At 41.4% G+C, this 20,237-nt stretch overlaps 2 protein-coding genes across 2 annotated transcripts; both read right to left on the bottom strand.

The window, feature by feature from the left end:
• Nucleotides 1-4,984: 4,984 nt before the first annotated feature.
• On the bottom strand, nt 4,985-9,081 carry LOC116932516. Its single transcript, XM_045167075.1, has 2 exons — nt 8,826-9,081; nt 4,985-6,882 (listed from the first exon to the last, which is right to left on the bottom strand). Exons 1-2 carry the CDS (start codon nt 9,079-9,081, stop codon nt 4,985-4,987), a joined length of 2,154 nt encoding a protein of 717 aa, XP_045023010.1.
• Nucleotides 9,082-9,111: 30 nt separating this feature from the next.
• Nucleotides 9,112-12,159, bottom strand: LOC123467013. The gene is made up of 2 exons (XM_045167074.1): nt 10,080-12,159; nt 9,112-9,914 (listed from the first exon to the last, which is right to left on the bottom strand). Exons 1-2 carry the CDS (start codon nt 12,157-12,159, stop codon nt 9,112-9,114), a joined length of 2,883 nt encoding a protein of 960 aa, XP_045023009.1.
• Nucleotides 12,160-20,237: the final 8,078 nt, after the last annotated feature.

Raw genomic sequence — 20,237 nt, 5'->3', positions numbered from 1 at the left:
AGTTGCCCTTTGTGCTGACAGCTTCTTTCTCCTTTTGTTGTTTCGAGAGAGGTTATCAATTCTATTACCTCCTTTTCTAATTCGTCGCCTCTTTCTTTCTGTGCCTTTTCGTGTTTCTTAACGGTATTATAACTTTCTAGGAGTAACTTGTTTTCGTTTTGGAGTTTGTTTATATTTTCTTTACCTTCGGTTTCCACGTGTGCTGTAGTTTCTTCCTTCTTTTTCAGTAGTTTTTTAAGATATTCTTCGTTTTCCGTGTTTTTTCGAAGTATTTGTTCTAAATCACTTATTCGCTGATAAGTTTTTTCCAGTGAATTCTTTAAGAATTCGTTACTTTCTATTATTTTTTCGGTCGACTGATTTGGGTTCTTTCCTTTTTTTGCAATTTGTTTTTGTAAGTAAAATTTTTCTATGCTGATTTCGTCTGTTCGTTTTTTCTCTGCGACTTGTTGCGCAAGTGCTTTTTCTTGTAGAACGGTGTTTACTTTGACCAAAAATTCTTTCCCTTTACCGTTAACAGTTTTTAACTGTTGTAAAAGAGTGTCTACGTTACTAAATTTTCCTCCGAGTGACTGAATCTGATCTCTTATAGCTTTTGTTGTTTTACTTATCGTCTCGTGAGTGATTTCGTCTGGCGTATTTAAAGTTTCTTTTAATATTGAGTACGCAAATTTGTATAAGGCGTTATGTGCCGCTGTATTTGCCTCTTTTTTCTATATTCTAATTGTTTTATCGTGGCTGTTGTTGAAGTTGTTTGATAACTTTTTGATTTTCCCTTAGTATACTTCGTATTCTAGTGTACTACGTATTCTAATTCAACTAATTCTTTCCAGCCAAGAATAAACGCGGCTCTTGGCGTTTTAATTTCTGAGTCAGGATTTGTTATATCATGGGTTTTCAAATTTGGGTTTACTGGTGGTGAAGTTTCGTTAGTTAATTCAGGGTAAACGGAGTTGGTCCTGAGAGTAGTCTCTGGTAAAAAAGATTTATGCATTCGATTACCTTGATGGATTTTGTTGACCGACGCAAGTGGAAGAGAAAAAGAAAAAAAAATTAATAGAACTTTATCCTCCAGATTCAATTTTATTGTTTATTGTTTTGAAGTCTATTTATACCGGTGACAAATCTTTTATTTCAATTTCAAGTCTCGTTGGGACCTCCAATTGTACGATTTGCCAGGCGTGTATTAATTGACTTCTACAATAGCAATACAATCAAACCGAGAAACATGACACTACTCTAACTATTGTTGCGAATAACATTGCTTTTTATACAGAATTCCAAGTGGCACACTGGGTGTGGCTTAGATGGCAGTTGCGTGTGGTCACTTGGTCATGTGGGCGTTTCCTTGGTGTACACTTTGCGTACACTCAATGTCCGTGAAGATTTGCCATCTTCTGTAAAGCGTAAATAATGCAGTTGGCTCGTTACAACATGTAGAAGTGTAAACTCATAATATCACAGTGTATTCACATTGAATACAAGTATATTTGATTCGGTTTACATGTAGAAGTATAGACTCATAATATCACATTGTATTCCTATCGAACACAAGTATATTTGATCCTGTTTATATATAGAAATGAAAACTAATGGTATCACTGTGTATTCCCATTGAATAAAATTATATTTGATCCTGTTTACATAAAGAATGAAAACTAATGGTATCACAGTGTATTCACATTAAATATAAGTGAATTTGATTCTGTTTACATGAAGAAGTGTAAACTCAAGATATCACAATGTATTCACATTGAATACAAGTATATTTGATTCTGGTTACATGTATAAGTATTAACTAAGAATATCACAGTGTGTTCACTTTGAATGCAAGTATATTTGATTCTGTTTACATATAGAAGTAAAAAGTCATGGTATCACAGTGTATTCACATTGAATACAAGTACATTTGATTCTGTTTACCTAAAGAAATTAAAAGTCATGGTATCACAGTGTATTCACCTTGAATACAAGTATATTTGATTCTGTTTACTTGTGGAAGTATAAATTAATAATATCACAGTGTATTCACATTGATTACGAGTATATTTGATTCTGTTTACATGTAGCAGTATAAACTCATAATATCACAATGTATTCACATTGAATACACGTATATTCGATCCTGTTTACATAAAGAAGTTAAGATTCATGGAATCACAGTGTATTCACATTGAATACAAGTATATTTGACCCTGTTAACATATAGAAGTAAAAAGTCATGGTATCACAATTTATTCACATTGAATATAAGTATATTTGATTCTGTTTACGTATAGAAATAAAAAGTCATGGTATCATAGTGTATTCACATTTAATACAAGTATATTTGATTCTGTTAACATGTAGAAGTGTAAACTCATAATATCACAGTGTATTCCGATTGAATTCAAGTACATTTGATACGGTTTACATATAGAAGTAAAAACTAATGGTATCACAGTGTATTCACATTGAATACAAGTATATTTGAATCTGTTCACATGTAGAAGTGTAAACTCATGATATCAAAGTGTATTCACATTGAATACAGGTATATTTGATTCTGTTTAGATGTAGAAGTATAAACTCATAATATCACGATGTATTCACATTTCATACAAGTATATTCGATCCTGTTTACATATAGAAGTTAAGATTCATGGTATCACAGTGTATTAATATTGAATACAAGTATATTTGAATCTATTTACATGTAGAAGTATAAACTCATAATATCACAGTGTATTCCCATTGAATACAAGTATATTTGATCCTGTTTACATATAGAAGTAAAACTAATGGTATCACAGTGTATAAACATTGAATACAAGTATATTTGATTCTGTTTACATTTGGAAGTTTAAAATCATGGTATAATAGTGTATTCACATTGAATTCAAGTATATTTGATTCTGTTTACATTTAGAAGTATACACAGACAATATCACATTGTATTAACATTAAATACATGTATATTTACATTGAATACAAGTATATTTGATGCTGTTTACATATAGAAGTAAAAACTCCTGGAATCACAGTGTATTCCACTGAATACAAGTATATTTCATCCTGTTTACATATAGAAGTAAAAACTCATCGTATCACAGTGAATTTACTTTGAATACAAGTATATTGGATTCTGTTTACAAGTAAAATATAATCTGATAATATCACAGTTTGTTAAAATTGAATACATTTATTTTCTAGCCTATTTACATATAGAAATAGAAAATTATGGTATCACAGTGTATTGTCATTGAATACAAGTAAATTCGATCCTGTTTATTTATAGAAGTAAAATTTCGTGGTATCACTGTGTATTCACCTTGAATAGGAAGTATATTTAATTCTGTTTACATGTAGAATAATAAACTCATAATATCACAGTATATTTACATTAAATACAAGTATATTTGATTCTGTTTACAAGTAGAAGTAAAAACTTTTAATTCAAAGTGAATTCACATTGAATACCAGTATATTTGATACTGTTTACATTTAGAATAATAAACTCATAATATCACAGTGTATTTACATTGAATAGAAGTATATTCACATTGAATACAGGTATATTTGATGCTGTTTACATGCACAAGTAACAGCTCATGGTATCACAGTGTATTAACATTGAATACAAGTTTATTTGCTTCTGTTTACATTTTGAAGTATTAACTCATAATATTACAGTGTATTCACTTTGAATACAAGTATTTTTACATTGAATACAAGTATATTTGATGCTGTTTAAAAATAGAAGTAAAAACTCCTGGAATCACAGTGTATTCCCATTGAATACAAATATATTTTATCCTGTTTACATATAGAAGTAAAAACTCATCTTATCACAGTGAATTAACATTGAATACAAGTATTTTTGATTCTGTTTTCAAGTAGAATATAAACTGCTAATATCACAGTTTATTAAAATTGAATACAAGTATTTTCTATCCTGTTAACATATAGAAGTAGAAACTAATGGTATCACAGTGTATTCCCATTCAATACAAGAAAATTTGATCCTTTTTACATATAGAAGTTAAACCTCATGGTATCACAGTGTATTTTACATTGAATACAAGTATATTGGATTCTGTTTACATGTAGAAGTTTAAACTAATAATATCACAGTGTATTCACATTGAATACAAGTATATTTTATTCGGTTTACATGTAGAAGTATAAACTCATGGTATCACAGTGTATTCACATTAAATACAAGTATATTTGATCCTGTTTACATATAGAAGTAAAAACTCAAGGTATCGCAGTGTATCCACATTGAATACAAGTATATCTGATTCTGTTTACATGTAGAATAATAATCTCATAATATCACAGTGTATTTATATTGAATACAATTATATCTGATTCTGTTTACATTTAGAAGTATAAACTCATAATAACACTGTGTATTGACATTGAATACAAGTATTGTTCCTACTGTTGGAACCTGACTTGTCGATGGCTCAACGTATCGAGTCTGCTGTTGTAAGCAGCAGTTGAGTAGCAAGTCGAGGGTTGTTGCAAGAATGTTGGATTGTGTGTAGCCAAGGAGTATATTTGACAATACGGTTCCTGAGCAAGGAAGATTACAATGAGAATAGGTTGGTGACACTGAATAGTTACGAAAATACCCGTTGTAAAATGCAGGTGACACGTAGAGGGCACACACGACATCCAATGCACAACAAGATATATATAACGAGTCAGGGGACCTGCATCGGAATGATGTGTTAAAGGATGAAAGTCATAATAGCGAACATTGTAATCGACAGTTACCCAGGACAAAGAAAGTGCTCAATCTGAGCTAGAGATGCCAGGAGGTTGGATAATAACCCACCTTCCGGAATTGGTAACGTTTAAAGACACAGCCAATTTACGGTGACTAACTGCGATCGCAGTTTGACAGGCTATAATATCTCAGACGGAACGGTATAGCAGACGGAGGAGAGAGGTGGGAACTGGAAACGGGAAGGGAAAAGGGGTTAAACAGCGGATTCTAAGCTTCGGAAAGATAAGATCCGAGATCAGAGTTGCCACGTCGAATTAACGCGACTTTCGCAGGAACATCCTCCCCCGAGACTGGAACAGACGAGCCCGTTTCCAGAAAGCATAACTCCGTAATTCCGTGACGAAATATCGTCGTCGGTAATTGGACATCTACCGATCTGACGTATCCGTCCGGGCCAGGAAATACTTGTGTGACGTGACCGATGTTCCAGACTCCCCGCTTGAATCCTTTGTTGATTTCCAACACGACGTCTCCAACTTCTAGATTTGGGCTTGGAGTTTTCCACTTCTTACGGGAGGCTAGGGACTGGAGATAGACGGTCTTCCATAAGTCCCAGAAAAGATTAAGAGGACGTTGGAGATATCTATAATGGTCTCGAGGCTGCGCATCGTTGAAAGCGCCGGCTGGCGGATAGGCGGTTGGGGCTCGATTGAGGAAGTCATTAGGCGTCAGAGGGCGGAAGTCATGTGGATCAGAACTAGCGTACGTTAAAGGTCGGGTGTTCAGTATTCCGGCGACCTCGTATAGCAGAGTACGGAGGACATCCTCGGTCGGATAGCGGAGAGCACCCTTTTCATGTTCTAAGGCACGATACAACGCCTTTTTTGTAGATTTAACCAACGATTCATGGTCGCCGCCGAAATAGGGCGTTCGAGGAGGTTGGAAAGTCCACTTGATGCGTGCAGCTTGAGCGAATCTCGGTACTTCTTCTGAGGCATATAACGCATCGGCGGCTTCTCGTAATTCCCGCTCACCTCCAATGAAGTTGGTCCCGTTATCGGAGTGAAGGACTTCGGGACTCCGATACATTGCGATAAATTTCCCCAGGGAGAGGAGGAAATCGGTGGACGAGAGGGACGGTACCAACTCAAGGAAGATTGCGCGGGTGACCAGACATGTATATAACACTCCCCATCGGTTTGCGGTTCGGTTCCGGTACAACCCGATCTCGAGGGGTCCAAACAGGTCGACAGTGGTCCGAGTGAAGGGGATGGTGCCATAGTCGAGACGGGACTCTGTCAAATCAGCCATAAGCTGTTCGCCCGGCTTAGCGCGGCTGCGTCGACAGACACCACATTCACGATGGATTCGCTTCACTAATTCTCTCCCTCTGGTCACCCAAAAATCTTGGCGTACGTAGCAGAGTTGGAAATAGGTACCCACATGATTAAGCTTCTCGTGGAAAGCCCGTACGATTTTCTCAGCCAATGGATGCTGACCAGGTAGAAAGGGTGGGTGAAGTTGATCGTACGGTAGTCGCGCCCGACCGGCCCGACCGCCTAGACGGAGAATACCGTCATAACCGAGAATCGGCGCCAGAGACAAAAGCGAGGAGTTGGAGCGGAGCGGTTTCTTCTTCCGGAGTCGATCCAACTCTTCAGCAAATGATTCCATTTGACATCGTTGTATGAGATCTCGGAACCTCTCATTCATTCCACATAGTAACGGGACGTCTGCAGCGGAAACTTGGACCTCCGACCAATCCATTTTTGCCGCCTGGACGGATGAAAATGTTCGGGCTGATCGCATTTCCTCCTTGATGGCCATCCATGGTAGGTCCGTAGGCCATTCCACTTCTGGTTGCAAAAGAAAATCGGGGCCGTACAACCATGTTGAGGGGAAGACGTCTCCTTCTAAAGTAGACCGAGTTGCAGCATCGGCTGGGTTCAAAACGCCCGGCACGAACCGCCATTTGTCTGATTCGGTGAGTGTTTGGATTTCACCGATCCTATTGCTGACGAATACTTGATAATAAGCAGCGGTGGCCCTGATCCAATTACGGACCGTGCTGCTGTCTGTCCAAAATCGACGACGAATTATCTTGACTGGGAGTGAAGTTCCGATAGTCACCGCGAGCCGGGCTCCAAGGAGAGCTGCGTTCAACTCTAATTTTGGTATCGATATTGTCGCGGGTGAAAAGGGATATTGGTTATCTCTTCGCAGAGATGAGTCATCCGCTCCTTGGACAAAGCTGCGATAGTGGTGAAGAAATTATCAGGAGAAGTCCGCTCCAAGAAAGATACGCAGATATGCAGTCCGGAAGGGGAGTAATTCGCGCGACGGTATAAAACGCTGCCCTGAATCTGCGTTAGATGAGTCTCCATCGGGTGAGCTCCCGGAGCTGGGCTCCGTAGGAGAAGTTCCCTGGTTTCCCTAGAGTTCTTCAGACGCTTCTCCAACTTTTGGTAATGGTTATCCCTTTTGTTTGAGTTAAACCATTGTTTAGAATTTAAGTCATCACTTGTTGTATTCGTGTGTTCTTGTCCCAATACAACTCGTGCGACAATTGGTGGAGATACAGTCCGTTACCCGTGAGTAACGAAATCGTGCTTTGTGGCAATTGTTGAAGACGCAGCTCGTTGCCTGAGAGTAAACGAAGTCGTGCTGCAGTCATTGTTAGCCGATGCCGAAGAGGACCAACCCACGGCTACCTAGTTGCCCAAGAGACCCCAGCCGACGATTACATCCGCTTCGAGAACTGTCAAGCGTTCCGGACCATTTGACCGAAGAAGCTGACAGTCGGGTTGAATCAGTCGAGACTGCAAGAGGCTTAGACTCGGATCCAGAAACCGAGATCGATTTGAGAGCGGCGACGAGTCCAGTTGTTCCGGCCGTGGGACAACAATTTGTAGTGCCATCAAGGCATATTGAGCAGCCGCAAAGACAAGCTATGGAAGGTGTCAGAAAATTTATTAGCTCACTGATATTCCGAAAAAGTTCGGAAGAAGTTGCGCACCAATTGATGGAGCGCTTTGAAGAATATTCTACCCACAACAGATGGGATGATATTGGAAAAAAAAAAATAATAATTTTGAAAAGTATTTTGATGACGCCGCCAGGAGCTGGTTCAATTGTGCAAGGCTCCCGAACGAGTAAATGGTAAATCTCAAACGGCCGGAAGATATGCGATTGCAGCGCCTCTTCCATGGCCGAAGGTATTCGGTTAAAATTAAAAAAAAAAAAAAAAAAAAAAAAAGGAAAATCCTTAAGACTATCCGGGAAATACAAGAAACATTTAAACAAGTAAGAGCAACCGGAAAGAAGAAAAACGAAGGAGTAAAAGTCCCTTATTTGCCAAGAGGACGCAAGATGATTTTTAGTCTCATCAACCTTCGTGGATCGCAGAAGATTAGTACAGTCGGGTCGCCTGTCTTGAAGAAGGGGGACCTGTCGCGGGTGAAAAGGGATATAGGTTATCTCTTCGCAGAGATGAGTCATCCGCTCCTTGGACAAAGCTGCGATAGTGGTGAAGAAATTATCGGGAGAAGTCCGCTCCAAGAAAGATACGCAGATATGCAGTCCGGAAGGGGAGTAATTCGCGCGACGGTATAAAACGCTGCCCTGAATCTGCGTTAGATGAGTCTCCATCGGGTGAGCTCCCGGAGCTGGGCTCCGTAGGAGAAGTTCCCTGGTTTCCCTAGAGTTCTTCAGACGCTTCTCCAACTTTTGGTAATGGTTATCCCTTTTGTTTGAGTTAAACCATTGTTTAGAATTTAAGTCATCACTTGTTGTATTCGTGTGTTCTTGTCCCAATACAACTCGTGCGACAATATGCTTTTCTTCGGGGCTAATTTGTTGGCTGCCTTGACTTGACGGATGCGCACGGTTGGCTCGCACGTATGGGAATAATTTTTTCGTACGTATACTACGGCAGCATACGCTTCTTCGGAAGCGTCACAGAAGATATGCATTTCCGAAGAGGTCAGGGCAGCACCGTCTGGAAACAAGCATCTAGGAGTTTCCACTCTACGCAATAACAGAAGCGCCTGGAACCATTCTTGCCACCAACATCGGTCATCACCAACTACAGCATCTGTCCATTTCAAACCTTTGGTGCCGAGCTCCCTCAGCCGAATCTTGGCCTTGACGATAAGTGGGGAGGCGGTACCCAGAGGATCGAATACACTAGCCACACGGCTAACGACTTCCACGCGGGTAAAGTTGCTAGTGCAGTGGTTGGCCCCTTTGAACCCGAGGGTATCCGAGTGAGTGTTCCACACTACTCCCAGAACCTTTTCTTCTGGATCCGGAACTAGAGAGTGGGCTGAAGCGAGGTTGATGGGGCCGTCGTCGGATCCGTTCATCAAGCGGACGAACTCGGGTGAGTTGGAGATTCATCTCTGCAACTTCAGGTCGGCAGCAAGTAAAAGGTCACGAACGACGGTCACTTCACCAACGGCTTTTATGACCGAAGGGGCAGAATGAAGATAATCGTCCACGTACATACTGTTTCGCACGGCATAGACTATGGCTTCAGGTACATTTGCATCTTCCATGATACGGCGGATGGCATAGATAGCTACGAATGGAGAACAGCTCGCTCCAAAGAGTAACCGATCCATGCGACAAACATCTGGGTTGACCGCTTTCTCCTTACTGCAGAGGAAACAAAAATAATTTGCGTCTTCAGCAGCTAATCTGAAACGGCTAAACATGGCCTCTACGTCCGAGGCCCAGGCAATTTCGTGGGCTCGGAAACGGATGACGACCGAAGCCAGTGAGGGTTGTAAAGCTGGACCGGCTATTATGGAATCATTGAGGCATTTCCCTCGGAAGGGGGCGGCAGCGTAAAACACAACTCGAAGCTTGGGCCCCTTGTATACGCCATGATGGGCTAAGAAGTACTGGGCCTCCGATGGATCCTGTAGCACCGACGCGTATCCTTGTTCAAATGTTTTCGCCATTGCCGAACAGTAATCCTTTCCGAAATCGGGTTGACGCTCAAAGCGGCGAAGTAGACTCCTCCACCGGTTCATCGCCATATCCCGATTGTTAATTAGGTTTGGCTCTCCTTCTCGCCAGGTAATGGGAACTTGATAGCCAACACCTAACTTGTTGGTGCGTTCTTTCACCAGCACCAGGGCACGTTTGTCATCAGGTGAGAGACAACCCGACTGGAATTCCGTTCCAAATTCTTCTGTATCACAGAAGAGGCGTAGCTCAATCGTAAGGGCATCGAGCGGGAGGCTACTGACGATCCGGTAACTCCGAATTGTAGTCGGACTTGCTTGCGTATCCGTCACCCCTCAAACGATCCACCCGAGTTGGGTACGGGAAGCGATGGGTTCACCAGCCTTCCCACCTCGGGACTCTTGAACTACCAACAGGTGGGCATAGTCCATGCCGATCAATAGGTCAATTTCTCCTCCTTCTTCATGAACCGGGAGGTCTGCTAGGTGTGGCCACCGTAGTTTTTTCTTAAACCAGTTGACGACTGGTGCCGGGTTCGCTACTTTCTTCATCGTTGATGCCTCCATTGGAAGTAGCTCACCGGCCTCAGACCACAACGTAAATCGTACTCTCTTCGACGTATGTTGTCTAATCTCACCTCCGACGCCATCAACTTCTAATATCTGTGGCTCCCCGCGTAGTTGTAGCTTTGAGGCACAAGAACTGGTCATCAGCGTTGAGTCGCTCCCTTCATCTACGAAAACGTTCACACGAACTGATGATCTATTATCCGTGGATTGAATTTCTAACCGCATCATGCCTAGATCAACTCGTTGTCTACCAGCTCGGGCTGATGATGGCTTCGCCCTCGTGATTGGCAACTTGTTAAAGTCATGAGGTAGTTCATGATGGGAATAGCGACAATCCCTTTGTTTACACGGTTTCTTAATCGGGCAATCTTGAACCGAATGTCTCAAACTAAAACAGCAGAAGCAGAGATGATGCCGTATACATAAGGTCACTCTCTCTCCAATAGAAAGTTCCTTGAACTGGTCGCATTCCGTCAACCGGTGGTCCCTTTCGCATCTGAAGCAGAATGGTTGGTTGGGGGTCTTCGACTCCCTACTAACCCAGTTGACTGTCGTTCCCTGGTGCGTGCGTGCGGGACGTCTTGGGTTGAAACTCACTGTTTTTGCGTTCGTACCGATCTGCTCTGCAGCGATGCTATGTGCATTCTGATAAGAGGAGACGCGATGACAAAGCCAGCTACCGAAGTCATTAAGGCTACGATGCTCTAACTGACCCCACTTGCCTTCGTTCCACGCTAACCGATCATGCAGTGAAAGTCTTTGACAAACTCTTTCTATTAAGTCTGCCACTGAAGTCTCTCCTATTCTGGTGAGGTCGAAGAAGTGCGTGCGAATCCTCTCTGCGAATCTCTTGAACGTCGACGGGTCTTGCTTCAGCTCGATTTTCTCCATAGCTTGAATGTGAGCGGCGCGCATGACGTCTCGGCGACCAAAGGTCTGCTTAAGGCGCACCAGGGCTTCTACATACGCAGATTCTCCTCCCCCTAGGCCGTAGATAACATCAAGGCAGTCACCGCGCGAATACCGTTTCAAGAGCGCGAGCTTTTCCCCAGGGGATTTTGGTGTATCGTGAACGAGTGCCTTAAAGACATCAATCCACGAAAACCAGTCGAGGGCATTCCCTCCGAAGACTTCTAGATCGGCAGATACTGATGAACGATATCCACTGGGTTGAATAACCGGTTGTAGCTCGCCAAGACTGTATTGGTCGATCCAGTCATCCGGAGCGACGGGTTCGGTTCTCAATGCAGGGAGACTAGTCCCCTTCTTACGGCCGAACGCCGGGGTGGCGGGCATGACGGGTGGACCCGGGTCGATGACCGGCATGGGACGACAATGACTTGCTGAAGAATGATGATCATCCTCGTCTATACGTAACAAGCTCAGGGCTCGATCGGTTTCTTCTGCTGCAGCTCGGGTCTCATCTACCCTTTTTTGTGCAGCGGCGTATTCCTCCGCTCTCTGTGCCCGAACTTGGTCTTCAGCTACTCGGCGTGCCTCTACTGCCGTAGGAACTTCTGGTCCCGGTGGTCCATTTTCTGAGACTGGGTCGCTCAATCGAGAATCCAGATATTTTTCAACACGGTCGTATGTCTCTCCTGAGTGCTGGATGTATCGGAGATGGATGGCATTCTGTTTGTCATTCTCTGTGACGTCGTCATCTTCGTAACTCATTATTTCGGTGTGTAGATGACAGGCTTCACGGTGTAGCTGCTGGAGATGAACCACCAATCCCTTGGTGGCGCCTCGGGAGCCCCGACTGACAACGATTGAGTCAATTTCGTTGCGGGTGGTCGTAATCTGCTTCCGTATCTGGGTTCTCTTTCTCTTCCATAAGGCCAGTTCATCCTCGGATGGCCGACCGTAAACTTCTTCATCCACGATCCCCTCGGGAGTAGCCATGACGGAAGAGCTTGCTATGGAGTCAGAAAACCGGTTGCCGTGAACAGGATTACTATGGAAGGTGAGGCTGGGATATGATCAGCTGCTGCAGTGTAGAGCAGGAGGGTGGAGCGAATAGGTAGGCTCCGGTTCGAAGGACAAAATGTTCCTAGTGTTGGAACCTGACTTGTCGATGGCTCAACGTATCGAGTCTGCTGTTGTAAGCAGCAGTTGAGTAGCAAGTCGAGGGTTGTTGCAAGAATATTGGATTGTGTGTAGCCAAGGAGTATATTTGACAATACGGTTCCTGAGCAAGGAAAATTACAGTGAGAATAGGTTGGTGACACTGAATAGTTACGAAAATACCCGTTGTAAAATGCAGGTGACACGTAGAGGGCACACACACGACATCCAATGCACAACCAGATATATATAACGAGTCAGGGGACCTGCATCGGAATGATGTGTTAAAGGATAAAAGTCATAATAGCGAACATTGTAATCGACAGTTACCCAGGACAAAGAAAGTGCTCAATCTGAGCTAGAGATGTCAGGAGGTTGGATAATAACCCACCTTCCGGAATTGGTAACGTTTAAAGACACAGCCAATTTACGGTGACTAACTGCGATCGCAGTGTGTCAGGCTATAATATCTCAGACGGAACGGTATAGCAGACGGAGGAGAGAGGTGGGAACTGGGAACGGGAAGGGGAAAGGGGTTAAACAGCGGATTCTAAGCTTCGGAAAGATAAGATCTGAGATCAGACTTGCCACGTTGAATTAACGCGACTTTCGCAGGAACAAGTATATTTACATTGAATACAATTATATTTGATTCTGTTTACAGATAGAAGTAAAAACTTATGTTATCAAAGTGAATTCACATTGAATACCAGTACATTTGATACTGTTTACATTTAGAATAATAAACTCATAATATTACAGTGTATTCACATTGAATAGAAGTATATTCACATTGAATACAGGTATATTCGATGCTGTTTACATACACAAGTAACATCTCATGGTATCACATTGTATTCACATTGAATACTAGTATATCTGATTCTGTTTACATGAAGAAGTATAAACTCATAATATCACAGTGTTCTCACATTGAATACAAGTATATTCACTTTGAATACAGGTATATTTGATCCTGTTTACATATACAAGGAAAAACTCATGGTATCAAAGTGTTTTCACATTGAATAAATATATTTGATTTTGTTTACGTATTGAAGTAAAAACTCATAATATCACAGTGTATTCACGTTGAATAAAAGCGTATTTGATGATGTTTACACATAGAAGTAAAAACTCATGGTATCACAGCGTATTCACATTGAATACAAGTATATTTGATTCTGGTTACATGTTGAAATAAAAACTCATAATATAACAGTGTGTTCACATTTAATACTGGTATGTTTGATCCGGTTTACATTATGATTGAATACAAATATTCAAAGTGAATACACTCTGATACCATGATTTTATACTTCTTCATGTAAACACAATCAAATATACTTGTATTCAATGTTATTAGACTGTGATACGATGAGTTTTTATTTCTATATTTCAACAGGATCAAACGCACTTGTATTCAATGTGAATACGCTGTGGTATTATGAGTTTTTAATTCTAAATGTAAATGGAATCAAATATACTTGTTTTCAAAGTTCCTGTATTATCAACAAATATTCAATATAAATACGATCAAATATACTTGTATTCAATGTGAATTTACCATGAGTTTATACTTCTACATGTAAACATAATGAAATGTACCTGTATTCAATGCGAATTTAATATGAAATTATGAGTTTTTTCTTCTACATGTAAACAGAATCAATTGTACTTGTATTCAATGTGAATACACTGGGATTCCATGATTTTTTCCTTCTAGATGTAAACAGGATCAAATATACCTGTATTCAATGTGAAGATACTTGTATTTTTTTTTAATACACTGTGATATTATGAGTTTATATTTCTACAAGTAAACAGAATCAAATATACTTGTATTCAATGTGAATAGACTGTGATACCATGAGTTTTTACTTTTATATATGAACAGGATCAAATATACTTGTATTCAATATGAATCCACTGTGATATTATGAGTTTATACTTCTACATGTAAACAGAATCAAACATACTTGTATTTAATGTGAACACACTGTGATATCATGATTTTATATTTCTAAATGTCAACAGAAACAAATATACTTGTATTCAATGTGAATACCCTGTGATATTATGATTTTATACTTTTATGTGTAATCAGAATCAAATGTACTTGTATTCAATGTGAATACACTCAGATATTATGAGTTGATACTTCTACATGTAAACAGAATCAAATAAACTTGTATTCAATGTGAATATACAGTTATATTATAAGTTTATTTTTCTTCTTGTAATCAGAATCAAATATACTTGTATTCAATGTGAATAAACTATGTTACCATGAGTGTTTACTTAAATATGTAAATAGGATCAAATATACTTATATTCAATGTGAATACACTGTGATATTATTAGTTTATACTTCTTCATTTAAACAGAATGAAATATACCTGTATTTAATGTGAATTCACTGTGATATCATGAGTTTATACTTCTACATATAAACAGCGTAAAATTTACTTATTTCAGTGTGATTAATTTATTATTGTGTTGTTTCCTGGTGTGGTAGACCCAATGGTTTTTACTACCGTGCTAGAGTCGCAGATATCATCACCTCTGGTGGGTTTTCGTTTAGTTTGTATGTATAGTCAAGGGCTTGGTGTACGGCTAGTAGCTCCCCTGAGTACCCGGGTAGGAAACAATACTGACCATTCTTATTCCGATGTTGATTTTAGGTCGGTTCACGTCGTAAATGCGTTAAAGGTTACATGAGATTGATCCATGGTTGGAAAAATATTGGAATGTGGTTTTTCAAAAACCAACTCAATTCCATCCTGGGCCATTCTTAGAAAGTTGAGTTTTAACGATGCATGTATCCCGCTACTAAACCAATGTCGATACAATTTCGAACCTTTGCTGTTGTTCGATATCGACTAGCCAATAATAATTCAATGTCCGAAACCCAAATTTCAACGAAGTATATATCCCAATATTTATCCAATGTCAATACAATTTCGAATTTTTGATGCTGTTCGATATCGAAATGCCAATGGTGCCCCAAAGTCATAAATTCAAGTTTAAACGATATATATATCCATATACTAATCCAATATTGGTACAATTTAAAAATTTTGCTTTTGTTCGATATCGAAATGCCAATAGTACCCCAAAGTCAGAAACCCAAATTTAAACGAAATATGTATCCATATACAAATCCAATGTTGTTATAATTTCAAACTTTTGCTCTTGTTCGATATTGAAATGCCAATAGTATCCCAAAGTTAGAAACCCAAGTTTAAACAATATATAAATCCATATACAAATCCAATATTGGTACAATTTCAAATTTTTGCTCTTGTTCGATATCGAAAGGTCAATAGTATTTCAAAGTAAAAAACCCAAGTATAAACGATTTATATATCAATATACTAATCCAATGTTGGTACAATTTCGGCCCGGGTAATTTCCAGCTTGAGTCGCCAAACCTTGTCCATTTCTGTTATGCCAATATTGATAAATTAATCCCGGATCAACACTGCTTGCCGATGTTCTACCAAAATACATGTGTAATATTGGCATAGCAGAAATGGACAAGGTTTAGCGACTCAAGTTGGAAATGACCCGGGCCGATGTGCGATTCTGATCCTGAACCAATGGCCGATTCTGTATCGGCAACAACATTGGACCTAGATAAAATTCCTACCCGGGGTAGATGCTTGTTTGACTGTCCGTGGTCCACGCTTGGGAAACATTTCTCGTTGGGATGTACATTGCGCATGTGGTCTTTTTTGAGGTTTGCGATTTTGCCCGTCCGTGTATATGCACCACGTTGATGTTGGTATTTGCTGGTGTAGTGTTCTGAATCTCTCTAATACTATGACAGGATTAGCTTTTGCTGGGTTCTTTGTTGTTTGGATTCATAGTGTCTTGCAGAGCATTGGTCTGCAAGGTGGGGGGTTGTTTTAGCTTGTGAATGGTGGCGGTGTGTTCTCGATCGTGGATATCCCCAGCCGCTGGATGTTCCGCATTTCATTTATCAACCCCGGGGTGCTTCTGGTCGGGTATTCCATTTGTTCATCGAACAGTTTCTTCGTCGTATTGTACATTGTGTTGCGGGGTCTGGTGCTCAGGTTAATCAAATGTTTTCTGGTTAGCCACTTTCTTCTGGTAGCGATGGGTGCAGTGTCTGATTCTGCATAGAGTATCTCTTTATGTGTTGAAATTTTTTGAGACTAGTATGATCCTGATTATGGCCCGGTGGACTATATCAAGCTTTTGCTTGACCGTAGTCTATTATGTTTTGGACTAGGCTCTTGAAGAGTAAGATGAGTGTTGGTATGGAGGGTCTCGCTTTGGTGTTCGTTAGTACCTTAAACAGGTTCTTAACTCTTAACTCTCATAAATTTGGTGGTTACTTGTTCTATTTGTTTTTCCCACAACAGTTTGTAGTCGAATGTGACTCATAGGAATTTTGCCGACGTTTTCGGTTGAATCCTATGGCCATTCAGAAAGAGTAGAGGGTCATCCCCTGGTTTTTAGGCGCACGTGAATGTTATCATTCCTGATTTGTCGGGTGCAAATTTGAATTTCCATTTCCTTCCCTATTGATAGGACCCACCGATAGCTGGTTCTAATGTTGTTTCGGCGTCGATCATTTTTTTTTGTCTTCGTGTATAACATGTCATCTGCAAATAGCATCGTTCTAGTGTTGGGCCGGTGACTGGGGAAGTCCGACAGCATTTTATTAAATAGAATCTGGCTTAACGCTGCTCCCTGGGGAACTCCATTCTCCACTTACTTTGCTCTTGAGAGTTTATGTCGATCCTTACGCTCATAGTTTGACCCGTAAGGAAGTTTTTTGTCCAGGTGAGTATGTGACATGTGATTTCCAACTCGGCCATTTTGTATAGAAAACCCTGTGTCCATACCGAGTCGTAGGCCTTTGAGATGTCCAAGTAGACGGCCACAGCGGAGCACTTTTTGCTGACGCTCGATTTGATGACCGATTCTAGTCTTATAATGTCGTCCATAGTGCTGCACTCGCGTCTGTGTCGGAAATTCAGACGGACAAAGCTTATAGCCCTCGTCCGGGGGACAACTCTTTGGCTGAAGCAGGCTAGACTCAGACGAGTCATCCTCGGTGGATCGCCTCACCACCGAGGATAGGGATGTCGATTAGCGGAGGCAAATGACTTAAGACGGCCTACGGCTCGCAAGAGCCGTAGTAGAGAGCCTGGAGCGAGAGACAGTGATATTGGAACTGCCTGAGTGCTTTTTAATATATATGGAGACACCTGTTGAGGGTGAAAGGAACGACGTAAGGGTTGAACTCATTGAGGCGGAGCCTGCATAGTTCCTCCTGCCAGAGTATAGTTTCAGTTCCCGTATGGTTATCGGGAAGGTTACCGATCGATAACCGGCAGGGAACATCATCAGCAATTGAGGCCTTCTATTCCAGGATCGGGCGCTCGGAGAAATCAGACAACGGTGTAGTTTTTCCATGCATATAAGGGGCTGTCTAGACGTGAAAATACACTCATCTTTCTTCACTGAACTGCTGTGTCAAGTCGTCCTTTATTTGTCATTAATCCCCTCATTTCCACAGTCAAGTTCCTGGATTCCCGCCGCCGCCGTTCTTTCAAGCCTGTCAGCCGTCAGCCCCGTTGCCGAGCCAGCCTGCAACCAGAGACGTCAGAAGCAGACCCGGGATCCAGCCATCACCACGAAAGAGTAAGACTCTATCGGCAGCAACCCCTGTTGAGCCCGATAAGGCCCAACAGTCTCTCGACATTGCTCTAGCCCAAAACGGCGAAAAGCAGTCCCAAGAACCTCTAGCCATAGCCCGATAAAGGCGACAGCTGTGGTTCCTAAAACGTGCTACGGCACTAGTCAAAAGGTTAACCGCGCGAAGATCATAACAGTCTGGCAGGTTCACCCCCGTAAGTCCCGACTGACCATCTGCGCCAACAGTTAACTGGCCCTACGGGAAATAAATCCTGAAAGTCTGAAGCCTGTTTGATCTATGTTTATTTTGGATTTAGTTTCCAGGAACCAGTGAAGTCGGTTTGCAATCAGCCTTTCCATGGCTTTACTTAGAGGAAGTAAGCGCTATCAGTCTGTACGAGTTGGGATTCTCTTCCGTCTTGCATGGTTTCAGGAGGGGAATTATTATCGATTCCTTCCAAATGGAGGGGACGAACGCGTTTTTGAATGATACATTCATTAGGTGCTGGAGTGATTTTTTGTTTGCGGTTGACAGGTTCCTAAGCACCTTGTTGTTTACCAGGTCCTTCCCGACTGCATTGCTTTTTTATTTTGGCAAGCACTTTTCTATTTCCTCTATTGTTTCTATTTGGTCGTTGAGTGTATTTTGCGTGTTTAGCCGGGATTACCTAAGTATTATCTCTTTACAGGTAGTGTTGTTTGGGATGCCAGTCGAATGAGCGGAGCTGAAATGGTTTAAGAAGACCTCGGATTTTTCGCTGAGGTCGTTGGTGGCCATATCATTGTTGTTGATTGGTCGACCATCTGGTGTAGGATCTGTTCCTTTGCCTGTCATGGTCTTCACGAATGACCACATTTTGGTTTGGTCCTTCGGTCCTAGATCTGAAGTGGAGTTGGTCCAAGCTTGTCTCTTTATTGCCAATATTCCTTTCTTTTTCTTTGATTCCGCCTTAGTCCACATCGACCTCGCTTCAGTGGATAGGGAGAATTTTCTCCATGCTTTGTATAATTTCCTTTGCTTTTTTTACCAGGTTTACACAGTCCTCGTTCCACCACCGCCTTTTGGGTCCCTTATTGGCGGTGCCTTATGATCTTGATTTTTTGAAGTTCTTTCATTCGCTCTCTCCAGTGCGTCCGAGAGTATTTGCATCGTCATATCCGGGTTCATCGTGTGCGCAAAGTTTTTGCTTTCCAGGTAAGATTCTATATAATTGGTTTCATGTTCCCCACTTCTTGTCGTTGAGGATCCATGTGTATGGTCGGCCGCTTATCTTGTTTGGAGTTGCGTTGAGGGTGGTGATTGACGGAAAGTGGTCGCTACCAAGGTAGGGGCCTTTTCTTATGGTGGCTGTAGCTGCTAGTCTTGGTGATACAAAAGTGAGGTCTATTGTTGATTGTTTGCCTGTCGACGGGTCTACTTTATTTCCTAAGTACATCGGTGTGATTACGCATGCATTTTGTTCTGGATAAGGGCTTCGTAAATCGATTGCCTAGCCTTGTTTGGTCTTACGTCTGATTCCCATTTAACGTGGTGGCCATTGAAGTCTCCAGTTGTAATGAAATCATTGTAGTGGTTTATTAGGTGCACCACTTCTTTTGTGTCAAAGTCTCCCTTTAGAACAGACACTGATATGAAGTTAAATTGTACAGAATTTGTGAACATAATCTTCACCCCGATTGCTTCAACGGTGGTGGATGTCTTGACTTCTAGGGGTGCAAATTGCAGTGCCCTGTGAACTAAAATCGCCACTTCTCCTCCCATTCTGTTGGGGCGGATCTTCTTGAGTATGTAATACGACTTAAATTTAAAATTGTGGGTGTTGGCCCAGTGGGTTTCACCGAGAAAGACAATTTCAAGGTTGGTGCTGGACAATAAATCGCGAAATTCTTCTAACTTAGGTTTTGTAAGTCCTCTAGAATTCCACGGAATGCATTTGAATTCGTTCGTGGATCGGTGATCTTGTGGTCTAATCATCATGTGGTGAGTTTACTTCCATGTTTTCTTCATTGAAATTGAAAATGGAGCTGGTGGGCCTCTGGGGTAGCCAAGGCGAACCCCCTATTCCTAGCGCATTGGCCGTTCTCAACTGCTGGGAAGGGTGCGGTAGTCTGTATTGTGTATTGATGTGTTGCCCACTGCTTGTGATTAGGCTGGTAAGGATTCCCTCTAATTTGTCGAAACCAACCGTTTGTTTGTTGGTCATCTCTAATTGTTGTTTTTCGACATTGTCAAACCTTGCGTC

This window comes from Daphnia magna, unplaced genomic scaffold, assembly GCF_020631705.1.
Source record: "Daphnia magna isolate NIES unplaced genomic scaffold, ASM2063170v1.1 Dm_contigs132, whole genome shotgun sequence".
In the NCBI taxonomy this organism is placed as follows: domain Eukaryota; kingdom Metazoa; phylum Arthropoda; class Branchiopoda; order Diplostraca; family Daphniidae; genus Daphnia; species Daphnia magna.
This window is presented reverse-complemented; position numbering and strand designations above follow the sequence as displayed.

Bases quoted from the DNA above. Each gene is read 5' to 3' on its own strand.
- LOC116932516 (XM_045167075.1), bottom strand. From the start codon at position 9,081: ATGAACGGATCCGACGACGGCCCCATCAACCTCGCTTCAGCCCACTCT. The intron at 6,883-8,825 runs GTTTGAAATGGA...TACCAAAATTAG, and splicing joins GAGGGAGCTCGGCACCAAAG to AGTTGAACGCAGCTCTCCTT.
- LOC123467013 (XM_045167074.1), bottom strand. From the start codon at position 12,159: ATGGCTACTCCCGAGGGGATCGTGGATGAAGAAGTTTACGGTCGGCCA. The intron at 9,915-10,079 runs GTGGGAAGGCTG...TCTGTGATACAG, and splicing joins GGTAGTTCAAGAGTCCCGAG to AAGAATTTGGAACGGAATTC.